We start from the raw sequence: 19,847 nt of genomic DNA, 5'->3' as shown, positions 1-19,847 counted from the left end.
GACTGAGAATAGCTTGATGTTTGCTGAGGAAGACTTGTTAGACCCCTGGAGCAGTTGTACTGGTTGTACAAAATGTTTCCTCACTGTTGGCCTTTGAAATACAGGTTGTCCATACATTTTTAATAATTCCCTGTACTAGTTTTCTTGTCATCGTGCATGAGCAATGGGCATTTTGATCGCTTCAGAGATGCAGACGCCAAAGTTGGCATTTGACCTATGCTGGTTTCAGCAAGTAGTCTCCAAGACCTGGCTGCGTGCGAATGTCCTGCCGTCCCCTTGCTCTGTCACTTGAGGTAAGTCGCAGCAGCCCAGTGTGATTTGCTGGAGGAAATCTTGCACTTGCACCGTTCTTTCCCCATCCCAGCCTGTCTGCACTCGGCTTTGGTGAGGACAGAGGCGGGAGTGGATGTGGCAGCCGGGGCTCCGGGAGGTGTCTCGGAGCAGATTCCGCAGGGACCGTACTGCCTCACATTTGGGTTTTGCTCAGACGCCCACAGATAAAGAGACTTGAATCAGGATGCCTTTAATGTGAGGGCCCTGACGCAGCAGCGTGCTCAGATGCCTGATTCATTTGAAGCACAAGCGTCATTGCTACCGATGCCGACAGTCGTATTCCTGGTATCACGGCAGTGGCAGGAGCACCAGTCGTGGGCTGAGTCCCATAATGTACAAACCGTGGTGCAGACACAACCATCCCTGATGCAGAGACCTTAAATTACACTCGTTGCTTAATGCTAAATAGGTGCTTAGGTGCCTGCCTAAGTCAGAACCTCATTTACCCTCACCTAGCCTGAAAAACTGAGCGAAGGGAATATCTTAATAAATCAGATGGCAGCCAGCCTTCAAAATCAGGTCAGCCTAGCTATCATTTCCCTCCCCTCCTTACACCTTCAGCTCTTTTTCTCACGATGAGCCTGGCCAACCTTCTTGCATCATTCCTTCGGCAGGGCCAGATGGGCGCTGCGCGGGGAGCTGCGGGGATGCGGCATCGGTCGGCTAGAAAAGATGCCGACGCAGCACAACCACCCGAGTGGGCAGGCACCAGTGGGGCCAACCGGAGCGGGAGCTCCCGCGGTACTTCCCAGCTTCAGGGTGCCCTCACCTGCAGCTGCATTTGTTGTGGCAGATGCTGTATAAACAGCAGGGCTGTTTGGATAATGAAGTTTTACTAGCTGGGAGTAAAGTTTGCACTTAAGCAATCAGCATCGCTTACGTACACGGAGAAATGGTAATGTGCACCTCGGCAGAAGCATTTCTCGTGGTAGGAGAAAGAGCCTCTCCTCACGTGATGATGGGTGCTGCTCCAGCCTCTCAAAGTGGCTGTCGCGAGTGATGCATTTTAGCCTTGAATACAGCCCTTGTTTGCATGTGTGATTGGTAAATTACTCTCCACAGCGCAGCAGAATAAATGCTTGTGGAACCAATTTGCTCTGGTTTAGAGCGTGGGGTCATAATACTATTGAGATGCTGCTGATTAACTAGTAAATAATGCATAGGCTGATTACCCTTTAGCTTTGGTGACTGTGTAGGGAAAGGTCAGTGTTTGGGGTTGGGATGCAAGTGGAGCTGCCGCGCTGCTGAGGAAGCACCTTCTTAATGAATCCCTTCTCCTCTGACAGGTGCAAAACATGTCCCAGTCGATAGAGGTGTTGGACAGGCGGACTCAAAGAGACCTACAGTACGTTGAGAAGATGGAAAACCAGATGAGGGGACTGGAATCAAAATTTAAGCAAGTGGAAGAAAGCCACAAGCAGCACCTGGCAAGGCAGTTTAAGGTATGTTTGTTTTCCAAACCGCTAACAAAGCTGTGGCCAGGGATTTAGTGGGGTGCGTGCGGGACTGTGGTCCTGGTCCCCATCAGCCATTGGTCTGGTCACACGTGGCGCTGGTGGCCGCCCACCCATGCAGCTCCCTCCTGTCCAAAGCACGGCCAGATCCAGGCTGCGGCATCGCATCCTCAGCCGCAATACATTTTTTTAATGGGTTAAAAGCATAAAACTCCGCATTCCCATACCAACAAACCACCTGGGTGCCATAAATAAGGCAGCGGAGGATTGCTCTATGAGAGCAGGGTCTGCAGGGAGACCCTGGGGCGGCTGAGGTCAGGGCACAGTGGGTTCCCCTCCATGGCCAGGCAGCCCTTCCCCGTGCCATGCCTGGGTCCCTTTTCTTGGGAAAAGCCAGGAGCTGGGGCTCCATTTCCATTTCTGCAGCACATGGCAAACCACAACGCGTGTCAGCAAATTGCTTCCCTCCTTGGGGTGGTTGTAGCGATGGGGCAATCGATCAAACAAATCAACCCTCCCCCCCCAAAAAACACCCCAAAAGTGCAACAATTGCAGCTGCCCTTGGGCTGGCAAACGGCACATTGGAAGGATGCACGAATGTCCAATTTGGAAGTAATGATATTGGCAGCAGAGCCAGCACATTCTGATGGATTATACGTGTTGTGTCCTGGTGTCGTACAAACGAGAAGTAAAGATATTAGCCTTTTAAATGAAGCTGTCATTGCGAGCAATGGTTGAACTTTCGAGAACTTGATTTAGAAGAAATGAAATTGCCCAAAAAGAGGCTGTCAGCAATATTTGGAATCTTAAATTTTAGTAGTGCTTTAGATTAATAGATATTAAAAACAAACTGAGAAGACTTCTAGTGAAATTTGGGGGTTTCTGATCAGCCACCCAGCAGATTCCCATCCTCATTTTCAGGTAGCTACCCAGCTGGCTGGTGTTTTAAAGCTGAATTTTTAAAATCATATGTTAAATACTGAAATACCAAGATTACATCATAAAAAGCTTGGAAGATGGTTTTTAAAACTTTTCACCAACTCCTCCTCCTCCACTCCCCATCTCCAGTTACCACAGCACCCTAAATTTAGCTCTGCAGTCTGGATGTGAGGAGCATCTTTCTGATTTAAGCATGAGTTTTGGTTTTGGTTTTGTGGCTTGGTTTTTTATTTTTTTGTCCCCTCCATTCTGATGAGTTCAATCCCCTCCATTCGGATGAGTTCAGTCCTCCCCATTGCCTGCCAGGGAGCTTGCACTGGGAAGTGCAGGTAGGGAAGAAAATAAATATATTCCCCACATGCAAACGGCAGGAGGGAGAGCCTCGTGACTTAAATAGGAGGGGTTGGGAAGGGAAGAAATTAGGCTGAGGACCAATTTCTGATCCCGTTCACCCACGAGCTGCTTCAGCAGACTGCCAGATGTCACAGCCCTGAGCGCTGTGAACTTGGCCACTGTGCAGCAGCTTAAGCAGCACCAGGTATACTGTGTATACTAACATGCTTCATTAACGGGCAGGTGCATGCATATTTATGTCTACTCATTAGCTGCTGGAGCAAAGCATCTTCAACAAAATGCTGCATACCGTGCCTTTAAACGAGGCCTTCATTTAACATTTTTTAAAAAAAAAAGTCTTCGTTTCTGCGAAATAAATTTGATAATGACTTTGATTTTTATGTTCTTTATAGCATGTCTAAAAACAGTAAGGAATTTTTTGTCTAATTTGCTGCCAAAGCACCATTTTAAATAACAGGCACAGCATTTTGTTTCTGCTAATGCCAGCATTAAAATGTGAGTGGTTTGGAGCTCTTGTGTTTTTGGTTTTTTTTTCTCTTTAGTTCCGTAAGAGTATTTGTCTATGAATGGCTATCTATATAAGGCAGGTTAGTGAGCTAGATCCTCAACAGTATTTCATTTTCTTGCTTACAGGGCTAACTTAAAAGCAAGTTTTTTCAATGCTGCAGTGACTGAAGAAGCAGTTCACTCCCATGTAACCATGAAAAGAGGGCCACAGAGCATTTTGCACCATGCATTTATTTTTTTGATTATTTTCCAAATTAGCACCATATCTCACTAAGGAACCTTGAACCACACAACCAAGATCTTCCTTTGCATGCAATTGTAGATGCATTTCATGAATAGTTTGAAACCCTTGTCAATGCATATATATATTATTTCATTTTATTTTTTGGAAAGAAAAAAAAAACAACCTCTTTGTGTATGTGATCTGAAGCATGTAACCCTAAGATGTTGCATTCTAAAAATGACAAATAAAGGCCTTTCCCAAATATTTTGGTGTTCTGCAGCCTGTTTAATATGTTCTTTCCAATACATCATTTGGACCAAAATAATAATTAAAATAATTTTAATGATAATAGTTGTGGGATATGAACATTGCACTCACGTAGGAAGCAACCAGGTCAAGGCAGAGTGTTGCAGATTTTTGCACGCATAGCACTGAACCAAGCTTATTTTAACCTTGCAGGCAATAAAAGCGAAAATGGAGGAACTTAGGCCTTTGATACCAGTGTTGGAAGAGTACAAAGCCGATGCAAAATTGGTATTGCAGTTTAAAGAGGAGGTCCAGAATCTGACGTCAGTTCTAAACGAACTCCAGGAAGAGATTGGCGCCTATGACTACGAAGAGCTTCAGAACAGAGTGTCAAATCTTGAAGAAAGGCTTCGTGCATGCATGCAAAAATTAGGTAGGCTCAGAACGACATGGTGGTACTGGCTAAACACCATCGATGTTAAAGCACGCATCCCGTCTGGAGGCGGAGATGCTAGACTGGACATCTCCTTGTGCCTGGCCTGGCTGTAAGGGATGAGCTCGCACAGCCAGGTTTGATCCTGTAAATATTTATGCTATAAGTAACATTAATCTTGGGAGTAGTCCTGCTGAGGATTACTTGCACGAGCAATGTTGCTCATGGTGTAAGTGCTTCAGGATCGGGCCCTTGACTAGGCATGTGACATCTTGCAGCATTTGCATAAGTGGACGGTGAAATGCGGTAAATGCGTGGCCTATTGCAAATAACGCTTATGCAAAGCAGACACATGCACTCATTTTGCTTATGCATCCATGTCCGATCTTTTTTGCTACCTGGACCTGGCACATCAGCAAAGGTCTCTGCGCACCGCTTTAAGTAGTGCGTGTGTGTATGTGTGTGTGTGCAGGCTGTGACTCGGTTTCCCTTTTCCCTTTTGCATCTTGCAAATCCCTGTTGAGAAGAGCATGGTGTTGCTGGTGTGGGTTTGCCGCTTGGTCCGGACTGTGCCACTGCGCAGGATATAAATCCCCCGCCCCCATCTCTCCCGTTCCCTGAGGGAGCAGGGAGCCCCTTCCATCAGGCCAAGTAACCAGCAATGCTAAAACGTGAGAGATTCAGCTGCAATCTCATTGAGAGAGCATTAATTGACGGAAGCCTGTGGGTCTGTTGTGGGGAGACAGAGCTATAGCTAAACCCAGTGTCTGACCCCAGACAGGGGGTGGAGAAGGTGGGGGGAGAAGGGCGCTGCCTTCTGCAGCTGCAAGAAATCTCCCCACCGTTTGTTGGCCTAGGTCTGACTTGATTTAATTTCTACTTACATTATTGACTTTCTTGTTAAGCAATTTAGATAATCTAAACACATTAACTGCTCTGCAGTCTATTTTGGTAGCACATATGAAATTACACTCTCAGGTAACTTCATGGAAGATCAGATCTCTTCCAAACACTTTATATCCTTGCAAGGTAACGCTTTGTTTCTCTCTTGTCTCTGCTGGTGGGATTGCTTTTGCTTGTTTCTGGATGCCTTCACACTTCTGTCAGCAGCCATCTCCCCTGTATTTCCCCCTGCATTTCCATCCTGTCCTCTGATACCTTGTACATCCCTTGGAAGCTAGCTTTTACCTGAAATCTCGGAGAGGAAAGCGAATTTCTGCGTGAGCCTGGATGCTCGGAGGTATTTGAACTGTGAGCAAGCAGCCTGCCATGCGCCGAGATAGCCCCTGGGAGCTGCCCGGCAGGCAGCTATAGCCCCCTGGCTAAGTGAGAGGGCAGAGCCTGAGTTCTCATTTGTTAAGGAGAGCTGATATGCCCAGGTCTGGTTTGGGGGCAGAACAGGCAGAGGCGAGCCATTCTGTCGCTTTCTGCACCACATCTGTGGTCCTTTTCCTCAACCCGTGATGGCGAGGATGGCCCCGTGGCAGGGAAGTCCTGACCATGTCCTCGCCCACTTGAATTTCACCTTGAAAGCTTAATGGGGACAGAAATCCTAGAAAGGTTTGGGTCAGAAGAGACCTTAAAGATCACCCAGTTCCACCCCCCTGCCATGGGCAGGGTCACCTGCCACTAGACCAGGTTGCTCCCAGCCCCGTCCAGCCTGGCTTTGAACGCTTCCCAGCTGCTCTGGGCAGAAAAAAGAATTTCTTCCTACTATCTAATCCAAATCTGCCCTCTTTTAGTTTAAAACCATTACCCCTTGTGGCAATGACTTGGCGCTTTCTGTGTTAGCAGTACCTAACACCCGAAGCTTTATCAGGTGGAGACCACACAAACATCTCGGGAACGACAGCCCCGCAGTAGGTGAGATGAAGGATGGAGGGCAGGCCCAGGAGTGTCTGGGTGACCAAGGTCACGGAGCAAACCCCCGGGCAGCCCCACGCCACCAGCACAGGGCAGCTCTGCCCTGGAAACAGCTCTTCTCATTCCTCCTGCCGAAGGCAGAGCTGGGTGTGATGAGAGGGGATGGTGCCCGAGGAGGGATCCACTTGCATCCATAGCCTTCAGCCCATCTCCTGAAGATGAGGAGGAGCTGTGGGTGATCGGGAGAGGGAACAGCAGCAGGACCAAGGATTTGAGTCTGGGCTGTAGAAGTACTTTCCCAGGGACAGTTCTTTAAACAAAACCATCCTGGACCCCACAGCCCCTCTCCAGTCAGCCTCAGTGGAGCTGCCCAGCCCGGGCTGACCCTGCCAGAGCCAGGGAAGCTGTGATGATCCTCCCACAGACCCCAGGCAGGCTTTAAGTAGCTCCCAATCCATTCAGGGCTCCCAAAAAAATAGAGTTTACTCTTGGACCGCTAGCCCCTTCTGCTCTGGGCCGTGTCCTGGCTCATTACATCTCCTCACACTTAGGTCCTCCAGCTGGGACATCCCCGCAGGGCAGCAGCCCAGCTAAGGCTGGCTGAGGCAACGAGGATGGAGAAGTCTTGCAGGCAACTTTTTCTAGTAACTGGGGGGCGGGGGAGGGGTGCGTTTATAGTCTTTTTGATGCTTTATTTGGGCTTTTTGGTTGTGCCCTTTCTTTCACTTGCTCAATCTGTAACCATGGGGTCCAGGCAGCTTTTCTGCCTTGGGGCGTTGCAGCACCCCTGGGTGCTTGCGGAGAGCGATGCTGAGTCTCGCAAGCGGTCACCCGTGAGGGTTTGTTGCTTACCCAGGAGCATAATTTATTTGGTAACTTAACAATAAACAGCACAGATTGAATTTCCAATGTTGTTTATCGCTGCAGAGTGTAAACTAGTAAAAATGGTAGTTAATTGAGTTAAATTCAGATAACAACCTTACAGACACTTTGCTGCCACACGCTGTGGCCCTGTTTGTTGAGGATTGCTGTTTCCTGCAAATTACCTGCTCAGAAGGATTCACTGACATTTCAAGTAGCATGGTTTAACTTAGATTTGCTCCTGCATGGGCCAGGAGTGCTGCTCACCTGGTGCACGTTCACCTCCTAGAGCTCAGGGTACAGCTTGGAGTGCCCAGAACAGGTTCAGGGAGCTGCTGCAATAAGCACGGGGCAGGGGAGGGGATGTGCCGTGTTCCCATCTGGCTCACCTGTCCCCATCCTCTGGGAAGCACTGATGCTCTACGGTGCAGCAGCATTTTCCTTAGACAAGGTCCTAGTTTGCATTTTGGGTTTCCTAAGTATTATTGATGGATCAATAGTGAAAACACTTCCTGACCCTGGCAGGTGTGTGAAGGGAAAAAAAAAATCAATACTGGCACGTTCAATCTGTTATTCTGTTTACACTCTTAAAGATCACTATTTATACAGGGATTTTAACGTTTCCATTAATGTTCCTAAGAGGAGCCTTGCAGGACTGGAGAGGTTGTGACTGCTTGATTCAAGGGGGAATTTAGCTCAGCCGTGCTCTGCAGGCTCACATTTGCCTGATAGCACAAACTTTCCCTGACTCTTGCAAAAAATCCCAGCCCACAATCCTGGTGCAGGGATGAGAACAGAGCCCTGCCAGCCTGTCCCAGACATTTTTTGGGGATGGGGGAGCTCCCAGCCCGGCAACAGAGGCGAGGGCAGGGCACGACCCAACTGCTGCAGCCCCATCCCTGCTGCAGAGGGCTGAAGCCGGGGTGGAGGGGGGGTCAGACCTCGGCTGCATGGGAAGCCCCAGCAGGGAAGGTGCTCAGCTGTAGGAGCAGCAGCCCAAGCAGAACTGTGGAGCCCAGAAGGAGACAGTGCTGGTGTCGGCACGGTGGCTGCATTGGCAGATAAATTGCTGCTGAGCTGCTAAACATTGCTTGTGGGCTGGATCTTCAGAGAAATATGGAGCGGAGGTGTTAAGTATCCTGGGAGGATGGTAGTGTTCATTTTAACAGGCTGGAGGAAGGCGGATTTTCTACTGCTGGAAAATTCCTGGTGCAGCTAGAGGAAGGGGCTGTGTGCGTGGAGGTGGTGGTCGTTGCTGAGCTGCAGGAGGGCAGGTCGGAGGCAGTCGGCTGGATCAGTCTGGAGGGTCACTCGGGAACAGGTTAGTTTGTGCTGTTTTGCAGGAACGGGGACATGCAGGACCCCATGGACCACAGGTCCTGGGACTGGAATAGTGCTGGGGAATCTGGAGTGAAAACAGATCCGTTCTGCATGCCCGAAAGCTGCTGCTCACAGGCTTCCCCTGTGTCCTGAACTCATGGATGAGCACCAGGTCATGCATTCCTGTCGCACATTCATCCCTGAGTGACTGGAAACACCTGTAGCATCCCATGCTTTTGCCATCCCAACAGGACAGCAGGTTTGCTACAAAAGACTCAGCACCCATGGGTGCTGGGCTGCCCAGGGCAGGGCCATGCCGGGCAGTCAAGCAGCAACTTCAGGGCAATCCCAGCCAGGGCTTAAAAACTCTCCTGTGGGAGTGTGATAGAGGAAGGACTTGGATGCTGGGCATCTCACCCCAGCTCTGCTCCCAACCCAGCACCCTGTCATCAGCCCCTCACCCCCAGAGGAGAGCACTGCTGAGACTGGCAGGTGCTGCTGCTGGGTGCTTCAGGGCTGTGCAGGCTGCTGCTTCGTGCCAGAGCATGGGAAGATGCAAGAATCCTGTCTTGTGAGCTACTGCTCCGATTCAAGCTGCGACATGTCCAAGGGAAGCAGTAGAAGACAGCATCTCCTCTGTCCCCAGTAAAGTAATTTTCCTGCTTTTCATGCTTGTTAGACCCATAGAAGGGGGTGGGGGTGAAGGCTGATGGTGTTCAGAGCGTGGTGTGGATCTCGTCAGGCACAGGTGGGTGAGTGGGGATCACAAAGGCTGGAGTTGCCCATCCCTGGGTGGTAAGCCCATGAGAGCTGCAGGGACCTGGCTAACTAGGGGCCTGGAAGGATTAATTTTAAACTTTTCCCCTAGTATCTGAGTGCCTATGATAGATTTACACCAAGAAATAAAACTCTTCACCCTGTGTAAGAGCAACCCTCTTGCATTGCTGAAGAACTGTTGCAAATGTGCCTCCAGCTAAATGTGTATGAGATGTAGCCTCGCTACCTGCAAACACTGCTAGTTTACTCTTATCAGCTGCGGCTGCTTTTTCTTTTTTTTTTTCTTTTTTTTCTTCTTTTTTTTGTACCTTTTTTTTTTAAAAAAATCAATGAGCTTTTATACAACCTTTCTCTCCAGGGAAATGGAAGGAAAGAGATAAAGTGACAGCAGTGTAGGGCTGTGATAATGGAAAGCAGCGTTGAGCAGATCTGTGATTAGAGGAAGGCTGGTCCTCTGCAAGGGGAATTTGCAAGACAGTAAGCATTTATTATTTTAACCCATTGCATCCCTTTGTCAATACTTTGCTCTCCTCCTGAGCTGAGAGGTTTTGAATGCATTAGACAGGAGGGAAAATTCCCATATATCATGTCTCAGTGAGTCCAGGAAAGCTCGCTGCTGTTTGGTGGAATCTCTCTTTATCTGCCTGGTGTCTGAAGGCTGTGGGAAGACTGATGGTCCCTTTGGCCATGTTATGTTGGTGTGTATCAAAAATATCTTCATCTGTTTTATGCCCTGGGCTAAGGTGACCCCTTCGCCTGTAGCTCAGAGCTGAGGCAGGTGGATGTGACTGTGATCAGGAGTATAAAGGGGCAGATGAGAACAGGCTAAGGAGAGAGGCAGCCAAGAGTGTACATACTGGAAACATTCAAGGTCAGGTTGGATGGGGCTTTGAGCAACCTGGTCGAGTTGTAGATGACCCAGCTCATTGCAGGGAGGTTGGACTAGATGGCCTTTAATGGTTCCTTTCTAACCCAACCCATTCTGTGATTCTATGATTCTGCTTGGTAATTTTGAGCACAAGGACCTTGTCCTGAGCTGGCAGAGCTCTACCCATGTTTCAGCAGTACCTCCACAACTTCACACCTGCAGCCCCAGCACTGGGTGCCCCGTGCTGAGCCACAGGGCCACCTGTACTACAGTGCAGCTGCAGCTCAGCCTGTGACCGCAGCACCCAGAGCAGCCGCTGCATCCCAGCACCACCACCTCCCCCTTCCCCAGCCTGCCCCGAGGCTTCCACAGCAAAAAGATGTCAGGGAAACGCCTTCTGAACTTTGGCGTGTGGCTGTCCCCCTGGTGCTGCTGACCTTAGCTTGTCTGGCTCAGGAGATGCTGCTGCAGGACCAGCTCTGCCCTGAATGCAGCCAGGTTTTAAATAAGTGCTCCTGTAGCAAGAGACCAGTCCCCAGTCCCTGCGACAGCATCTTCCTCTCTTCACCTGGCGTTCCTTGGTGCACTTATGCTAAAATGCTGATGTTGCAGGAGACCAGAATGGCAGCTTTGCTGAAACTTGGGGATATCATTGGAAACAGGAGCTCAGCATATGGCTGCACCTTCGATGCTGAGGCTGTAGTGTGGCAGGCATCTATTCATGGGCATCCCTGGAGGGGTACGGGGTTCAGTGTCAGGGGACAGAGCCACAGAAGAGAAACAACCTGCCCCAGGCAGCCAGCATGGCAAGCTGGAGGAGAGGTGCTGCTGCTTCAGCTGGTACTTAGGGCTTAAAAACACAGCCACGCACTTAGCTGGGCTTACAAATGTGCTGACGTGCCCACTGAATTCCATGGCACAATATCAGCGGTGTGGAGCACCTGAGAATGCTTCAAACCCTGGTTCGTAGCACTGTGCTGGTGCATGTCCCTGTTATGGTGATGCTGAGTCAGGGCAGGATTCCTGGGCAGCTCCCGAGGGACCCCACCTCCTGCCTTCCATCCTGCTTCGTCTGGGTTCCTCTCCCAGAGCTGGCAAAGCCCAGGCTGGCAGAGGAGACGGGAGGAGGCTGGTGAATTCCTTAGTGGCTCCTAAGTGTGCAGACATGATAGGAACAGAAAGAATGGCTGGTAGAAGCCGGTAAATGGTCTTTGCAGGGAAGATATTTGTATTGCCTATAATTTCCTTTTTTTTTTTTCTCCTTTGCATAACTTGTAACAAACGCATGTTTCCAGCAGGGCTGTAATAGACACGTCTGTCTTTTTATCTTGGCTGCACCCACTTGATTATAGCAGAAATGAGCAGAGTTATTCAACTAATTTCTCCACCTGGCTGCTCAACCCAGGCTAACTCTTCTCTATTTTCTATTCTGCAACATTAGCAGCATGGCTGGTTCAGGAAAGCTTGTTTTCATGGGACAGTGTGATAACAATTGTCATCAAGAGGCATGAAACAAACAAAAGCATCCAACAGTTGTTCTCGGCCTAATTACCTCTAATTAAATACAGAGCTGCCTGTCCGGGGGGGGGGGGGGGGGGGGGGGGGGGGAAGTGGCTGGGTCTGGTGCCCCTCACTGGGGCTGGCTGGCAAAGACCCACAGCCAGACGAGCCGTGGTGGTGATCTGACACGGTGCTCACCAGCCTTGCACTCTTTTTCAGCTTGTGGCAAGCTGACGGGAATAAGTGACCCAATCACAATTAAAACTTCGGGGTCCAGGTTTGGATCATGGATGACGGACCCTCTTGCTCCCGAGGGAGAGAACAAGGTAAGACTGTGACAGCTTCACCTCTGTGTTCCCACCTCTACTGATGCGGCTGAGGTCATTGAAAACTCATCACATCCAAGCAGTGAAACCCAGGTTGCCCCCTGTGAAACCTGTGCAAGGTCCTAATTTATCCCACAGGGCTCTGCTGGCCTCTGCAGCGGGAGGGGGCTGAGGATCCCACAGGGAGGGAGGATGAGGAGGTGGCTGAGCAGCCCCATGCAGTGGTCTTTTCCCAGGGCAGGTGAAACTCACTGCATTGATGAGAGTGCATGGTCTCAGAAGTGTCACCACGAGGTCTGTGCCTGCCATGGGAGGGAAAAGTCAAATATTGGGTTTCTTATCTGGGTTTGGCAGCCGGGAGGGAGCTAGGGCCGAGCAGAGGGACCTGTAGTTCTGGTTGCTGCTGTTCATCTGCTGCCAGCGCCTCTGATAATGTCGTCTGGCTGCATTTGTCCTCCATCCTCCACCTTCATTGTTGTGAGGAATTAACTGACTGCAGCCAGAAGGAGATTTGTTTTGCTTTGTTTTGGTCTTTTTTTTTTCCATTCAGACCATTCAATTTTGATCCCAGGGAGGTAGGAGGCCAATAACTGGCTGAAAATCAATCCAGGCTTCACATGACTGATGGAATGGAAAATATCTCGAGTGTTTGCTGAGGATTTGCAGGCAGCAAAACAAAACAAAAACCACAGAGCTTGGCTGCATGGTAATTCCCTCCTGCGTGCAGCATCCTTCATCAAAGGATGAAGGCACCGGCAAGGGCTGTATCAGGGCAGCTATTTTGAGAGCTCTGCCCTGTGATCGACTTTCTGTAGCTAAGAGAGGATGAGGGATGCTCTGGACAAGCCACCCCTGGGGCGGTTCCATTTGCCTGTGGATGTGCAGCCATGAAGCAGCAGTGACTTGAGATGTCGGGCTCTTTCCCTCCAGCAGCCAACTGGTTGGCACTGGTTCCCTAATACAACACCTCCATATTTTACAGTTATCAAACAGAACTTCAGCTTTAGCGCCAATAAGATCCTGATTAGAAGTGGGATGGGAAGGCTCTACCCACACCGCATCTTGTTTTGCTCAAGAGAGGGGACAGACTTGTCCCCTTCAGGGTTGTGTTTGCTGCATCCCTCGGCACTAGCGTGATTTATACATCTGTGAAGGGAGAGCCAGGCTTGTGGCAGCTGAAGCTGGTTGATCAAATGCTAAAAATCTTTCCATGTCTTCAGAGAGTTTTGTCTCAAACCGCTATTTTTTAATATTTTTTTACCCGTGCCTTTTCTTGCAGCGTGTTTTTGTTGTGAGAGTAGACAAGCTGTTTTCTCTGAACTGTAGCTCAAGCTTCAGGAGCGTGTGTGTGTATATAATGTACAAATCTGCTGGGAATTTTATTAGAAACACACAATTAGGTGAACGTCATTGGCTGCCTGGCTGAGTGGGAAACCGGGGCTGGGAAGAGATAGGCAGTTTATCATATCCATCTTATGTCACCAAGCCCCAGGAGGTATTTGGTGGCTCGTATGGTCATCTGTTTGTGTCATGAAATCATTGAACGCAACTGGGGAAAATTGCGAGTCCCAGAGGAGCAGCCCAGCAGCGAGGCAGCAGGTGGATGCTGAGTGCCGGGATTGATGTGTATTGGCAGGAGAAGGTTGCTCAAAGCCAGCCGGTGCGGTGGGATATTGCTCTCCATCAATCCCTGCTTCTCCAAAGCATGAAATGCTGCTGGGTCCTGCCGCCTTGCAGCCCCAGCGTGATGACGTGGGGTTCTGCTCTTCTGGGCTTCTTTTTGCCTCTCTAAAAACAGAGCACAATGCATTTGCGTGTGTGATTTTTTTTTAATACCAAATAATGAAACGAGAACAGCAGGGAGACAATCAGTTTTCTGTTTTGTGGGGTTTTTTTTAATTTCCCAAGCTGGTTTAGTTGAACGCAGGCATTTCATTAAGTGAGGAATGTTCTCCAGCACCACATCTGACAGCAGAAGCTCTCCCAGGCTGCAGGCATCTCTCTGCTGTGGGCTCAGGGACTTGCATGGGTTTTCTCTGGTGCTTTTGCAGCCCTCCTCAAGCCCACAGTGGAGGTGTGAAGATCAGAGCCAGCTGCCATATGTTCATTCCCCACCTCTGCAGTGTTTCCAGGGAGGTAACGGTGGAGGGCTGAAGTTCCCTACAAAGTTTTTGCAGACCCCACTTGGCCTTTCAAACACAGCAGCCAAAAGCAGTTTACGTTCACACACAGTGTGTAAATGTTTGGCTGCTCCTCTAAGGGACCCCAGAGACAGCCACATTGCGGAGAAAACCCTAGCAGATTTTGCAAGGGGGTTGCAAAAGAGGTTTGTGCTACAGCATTACCCAAATCCGCATCCTTAAGGGCTTTCCTCTTGCTATTTAATTTACCTCTCCTCCTTCCTAAACAGTTTTTACAGAAAGCAGCTATCCTATTTTTAGGCAGCAACTGCATACAGAATGTCACTCACTGGCTGGATATTCCATCTTGATATTAACTGCACAGCTTGGTCATTTGCCTCCGAATTGGTTTCATATGACAAAAGCTTGGTTTTTTAAAGGAGTCTAGACATTGCCCCTAGGGAACTGGCACTTAAATGATGGTCTAAAATCTCTCCTCCATCTACCAACAGCAAGATTTTGATGTCTTTGTCTCTTAGATTTTAGTGGCCTTGGTTTAAGCTTTTGATGCAGAAGTGTGTGATTTTTAAACCAATACGGGCTTTGCCTGGATTTCCTTGACAATGAGCGATTGCATGGGTCGCTTCCGCGTGCCAAATTAATGGAGTTTTGCACAACAGCTGGTATAATTTACTGAGTGCTACCATGATGGGGCTTACGGGAAGCAAAAGCGGCATCAACTTAATATGCCAGAGAAAAGATGTTAATTGCCCTCTGGAAGGGTAATGCCAGTCATGCTGCACTCCCAGGGAACCACTTCAGATCCCGTGTTTCTGGGGAGATACCATGTTACCTCCGGGGAAAGCTTTGCTGTTCAGCTGATTCCTTGGCTGACTTCGGGTTCCAAAAATTGAGTTTATTTGTGGGTGTGGGTGGCATGTGTTGGACACATCATTTCCCAGCGGGTCAGATTCCTTGCTCTGGATTTTATTCCCAGCTCTAGGTTGGGAATTAAAAAACACCTATTTCTAGGGTGATGTGCAAAGGGCTCACAGCCAGGTCTCTGCTGTTTTCTAACCCCTCGTGTTTCTGTTGCTCACCCAGGTCTGGTACATGGACAGCTACCACAACAATCGCTTTGTCCGTGAATATAAATCCATGGCAGATTTCATGAATACCGACAATTTTACCTCCCACCGTCTCCCTCACCCATGGTCGGGCACCGGTCAAGTGGTCTACAATGGCTCTATCTATTTCAATAAATACCAAAGCCACATAATTATCAGGTTTGACTTGAAAACAGAGACCATTCTCAAGACTCGCAGCCTGGATTATGCCGGCTACAACAACATGTACCACTACGCCTGGGGTGGCCACTCGGACATTGACCTCATGGTGGACGAGAACGGGCTGTGGGCTGTCTATGCCACCAACCAGAACGCGGGCAACATCGTCATCAGCAAGTTGGACCCCAACACCTTGCAGAGCCTCCAGACCTGGAACACCAGCTACCCGAAACGCAGTGCCGGGGAAGCCTTCATCATCTGCGGCACGCTCTATGTCACCAACGGCTACTCGGGAGGTACCAAGGTGCACTACGCCTACCAGACCAATGCCTCCACCTACGAGTACATCGACATCCCCTTCCAAAACAAGTACTCGCACATTTCCATGTTGGACTACAACCCCAAGGATCGGGCCCTCTATGCCTGGAACAACGGGCACCAAATACTTTACAATGTCACCCTCTTCCATGTCATCAGGTCTGATGAGTTGTAGTCCATCCTTGTTTAGAAACTGATTTAGGGGGGAAAAAAAAAAAAGGAAAAAAGGGAGAAACAAATTTAAAAAAAACAGCCAACTAATATCAAGGAAACACACTTTAAATAAGTAAATATATTAACAGCTGCCAAAATTAAGACCAACATCATGGAGGACTATTCAGCATAAACCTGACAGATCAGCATTACCTCTACATTTCTAGAAGTCTGGCCCTGTGTTATAGACTCACGAATAACCATGTGCTTGCAGCTGGAACTGCACTTCAAGAACCACTTGAGTTTGGGGTTTTGTTTTGTTTCTGTTCCGATAGCAAACCTATAGTACATACTAAAGAAGTAAGGCAATGACTGTTGAAAGTTTATCCTTGGGAGACTCGCTCTCTTCTGTGTGTGGGTTGCATGGACATTTTTCCGACATCACGGTCAGCTGTGATGGATGTGTGATTTGTATTTCTAAGCAGAAAAAGCTGACCCGTGAGGAGCTCTCGCTGTCTGAACAAGACCTATCACAGGTTAGTTTTCCTCGCCTTCCATTGCAGCTACTGTCTCTCAACTGTGTTCTTGTCACTTAGATTAACTGTGCTGAGACCCGAAGTAGCTCATGGATCTGTGTCTTAGTAACTATTAAACACGATGGTTTAAGTATGTATTATGAACAAGTTGTTGTACCCATATTGTTTGAACTTATGTATTCAGCAAATATATTGTATAATGTATGTCTGTTATTTACCAGAGGTGGCAAAACTTTGTATGTCCAGTTTATGCAATGAATGTTGTAAATGCAATGATGTAGTTTGGATTAATAAATGATGGCTTTGTTTCTAAAAAGAAAAAAAAAGATCAGTGTTCACCCTTATACACAGGTAACCAATTTCATGTTGATAATTACAAGAATATTCTCTTACTGTTATACTATCTACATAGCATTATGGTGGATGGAAGTGGCTTCTGTGGAAATTCTGTGGCGTCAGATTCCCCTGGGAAGCCCTGTTTATGGAAGTGTGAAGGTAATTAATTTTTTTTTAAGAGGAAAACTTTGTACTATCCACAGTTATCTAAGGAACAATAAAAATATTAGGAGACTTCCCCACTTTGTTTGTGGTCTTCTCTGTATGAGTGGCCAGGTGCAGGGGAGGAATAACAGGAATTATTATGGGGGGTTTGGGGGTCATTGTTGAGTAACCATCCTGACTTTCCTTACGTCTGGAAAATCATGCATCCTTACCTGGTGTACAGCTGCCTCTGTGAGCCAGAGGGGCTGGCAGCAAGGAGCTAGGGGCTGACGGGAGGGAGGCTTTGGCTCTCTGTAGGGCTCATGCAGTGGGATTACCTTCCTGTTTGTCTTTGGAGCAGATCCTGCTTTGAGGAGATAAAGTTCTGCCTCTGCTCCTACAGCTGCCCTCCACTGCAAGGAGAAGTAAAGGCAGCTGCAGCAAGGCTGTGTTGATGAGGGCAGGGGCTCTGGCTGCCCGCAGCGCTGTGCTCAGCATCCTCCTCATCCCACAGCTGACAGCAGCGCCAGGTCAGGGGGTGACTGTGTTTGATATCAGGGCTACAACAGGGGGAAATTGTGTCATCTGTCACATTCATTAGATTTGGAGACTTGGTGCCTCAGAGAGCCAGGTGCAATTGGATCATTTTCTTTCTGAGATGCTTAGAGTACTTCTCATCCTGAATTTGCTGTGGTCTTAGGCCAGCAAAAATCACCTTGCATTTAATGCAGCTAGCACTGCAATGCTTATTGTAATGAGCCACTGTTACTGTTGGGACCTGAGCATTCAACACAATCATTCCTCTTGCTTTTGCCAAAGCAGGGACCACGGTGTTACAGAACACTGTGGTACAGAAGCACACACCTTGAAATGATCCAAGGCACTTTTCCAGCTGAACACTTCTAAAGCTCCTGATATTTTGGGGCTTAAGATACTGGATGCTAACATGCTCTTCTCAACCACCTTTAATAAATCCTGCGCTTTCCCACTCTCCCTTTACACACTTCTGCCATATACTCTCCTCATGGCAAGGCTCATTTAATTGGGAGCCCAGCACCACCAGCAGCTTCATTCTGCCGCTACTGTCTGGTGTGAGACTTGGGGTCCCATCTGTTCCCCCCACCCCAAGGAGAGCACTCTTTGGCAATCCCCACACCACAGCCAGCTCCAGACAGAGGCACAGGACCTGTCCTGCCTTCATTGCCTGACCAAGGAGCTCACTGAGCTGGGTCTCATGGGCAGTTGGGGTGCCTGGTACCTCTGCAAGCTGCAGAGCACTCACTCCGGTGTCATCAGCCCATTGTTGCTTCTTTTCCACACAGAGTAAGCAAGTGGCTGTGTTTAGTACCACCAGGCATCGCAGTTTTTCAGCCAAGCAGTACGTGAACAGCTATATTCACTGATGAGGTTCAGCCTTTGAACTCCACAGATGGAGGTCACAGCACTATCCAAACTAGCCAGCTGCAACAAGGGTTTTACCATCCCAGGTTAACTTCCATAAGCAGCTCCCACACCTTGCCCCAGCACATCCATCAATCCCCCACTAGGTTTCAAAAGTTCATCTACTGTCCATGCTGTTTCTTCAGCCTTTTCAGGCCAGCCCACCTTGCTTCTTGCCTCTGCTGCATCTGGATTCTTCTTTCTCCCAGCTCCTCTTCCAGCCAGCCTCTCATCACCTGGTCCCCCTGCTTCTCCTGGGGTCTCTCCTACATCCAGGGTGCTTGCTTTCCTCCCTCTGCTTCTTCTGGGTCTCTCTCACCCAGAGCTCCTCTTTCATACCCCTTAGAGCTATTTAACTCCTTAGCAGGAACCAGCCACAGCTGCACATTATCCCCATCAGCCAACCCACCACCTCTGAAGCCAGCCTATAGCTGTATATTATCAATGTTAATTAACCAGCCTTCATTCCTCTATAATTCTTCTACAGACACATGCATTACAGCCCTCGGAAGGAGTGTGGATCACTGAGGTCAGAAAACTGGCAGTAAGCAACTGGGGATTGCTGCAGAAGGTGGATGAGGTTCTCAGCCTCGTAGCCTGTCCTGACTTTGGCAGGGATTGTGTTAATTTTCTTCCCAGTAGCTGGTACAGTGCTGTGGTTTGGGGTTAGTATGAGAACAAAGTTGATAACACGCTGCTGGTTTAGTTGTTGCTCAGTAGTGCCTACCCTAAGTCAGGGATGTTTCAGTTTCCCGTGCTCTGCCAGGGAGGAGAAGAACCTGGGAGGGAGCAGAGCCAGGACAGCTGACCTGAACTAGCCAAAGGGCTATTCCATACCATAAAACGTCATGCTCAGTATATAAACTGGGGGGAACTGGCTGGGAGGGGCCGGTCCTGCTGGGGGACTGGCTGGGCATCGGTCAGTGGGGGGTGAGCAATTGTATTGTGCATCACTTGGTTTTTTTCTGGGGTTTTATTCCTCTCTCTCCTTGTTATCTCCCTTTTCATAACAATTATTATTAATAGTAGTAGTTCCATTAGTGTTATTATTATATGTTAATTTATTTCAATTATTAAACTGTTCTTATCTCAATCTACAGGTTTTACCTTTTCCCAGTTCTCCTTCCCATCCTACCAAGGTGGGGGTGACTGAATGCCTGCCTGCTGATGCTAAGTGGTGAATGAATTCCTGATTTTGCTTTGCTTGCATGCCTGCCTTTTGCTTTACCTATTAAAGTGTCTTCATCTCAACCCACGAGCTTTCTCACTTAGACGCTTCCAATTCTCTCCCGAGCAGCTGCGTATGGCTCAGTTGCTGGCTGGGTTTAACCCATGACATGGCCTTAGCAGAAGGTCCCTGCTGGGCTCTTCAGCAGGAGGAGGGGGGAAGGAAAAAATGGTGTAGTGTGGTTTCCCAGAGTTGGATTAAACCACAAGTGAAGAACGATCCGCCACATGTGGCTGTTTGAGCCAGTTACACCAGTTTGAGATACTGCCCTGCGTCAGCACT

The 19,847-nt window shown here is 48.7% G+C and overlaps 1 protein-coding gene across 2 annotated transcripts in view; it reads left to right on the top strand.

Moving 5' to 3' along the window:
* OLFM1 (olfactomedin 1) overlaps positions 1 to 16,991 on the top strand; it is a 35,198-nt gene extending 18,207 nt beyond the window's left edge. For both annotated transcript variants that reach the window (XM_005231233.3, XM_055789845.1), the window contains exons 3-6: positions 1,620 to 1,775; positions 4,270 to 4,489; positions 11,898 to 12,004; positions 15,229 to 16,991. In XM_005231233.3, the coding sequence (XP_005231290.1) occupies positions 1,620 to 1,775; positions 4,270 to 4,489; positions 11,898 to 12,004; positions 15,229 to 15,903 (1,158 nt within the window). In that variant the 3' untranslated portion in view covers positions 15,904 to 16,991. The remainder of the gene's footprint in view (positions 1 to 1,619; positions 1,776 to 4,269; positions 4,490 to 11,897; positions 12,005 to 15,228) is intronic.
* The last annotated feature ends 2,856 nt before the right edge of the window (positions 16,992 to 19,847 follow it).

This window comes from Falco peregrinus, chromosome 1, assembly GCF_023634155.1.
Source record: "Falco peregrinus isolate bFalPer1 chromosome 1, bFalPer1.pri, whole genome shotgun sequence".
Taxonomy (NCBI): domain Eukaryota; kingdom Metazoa; phylum Chordata; class Aves; order Falconiformes; family Falconidae; genus Falco; species Falco peregrinus.
This window is presented reverse-complemented; position numbering and strand designations above follow the sequence as displayed.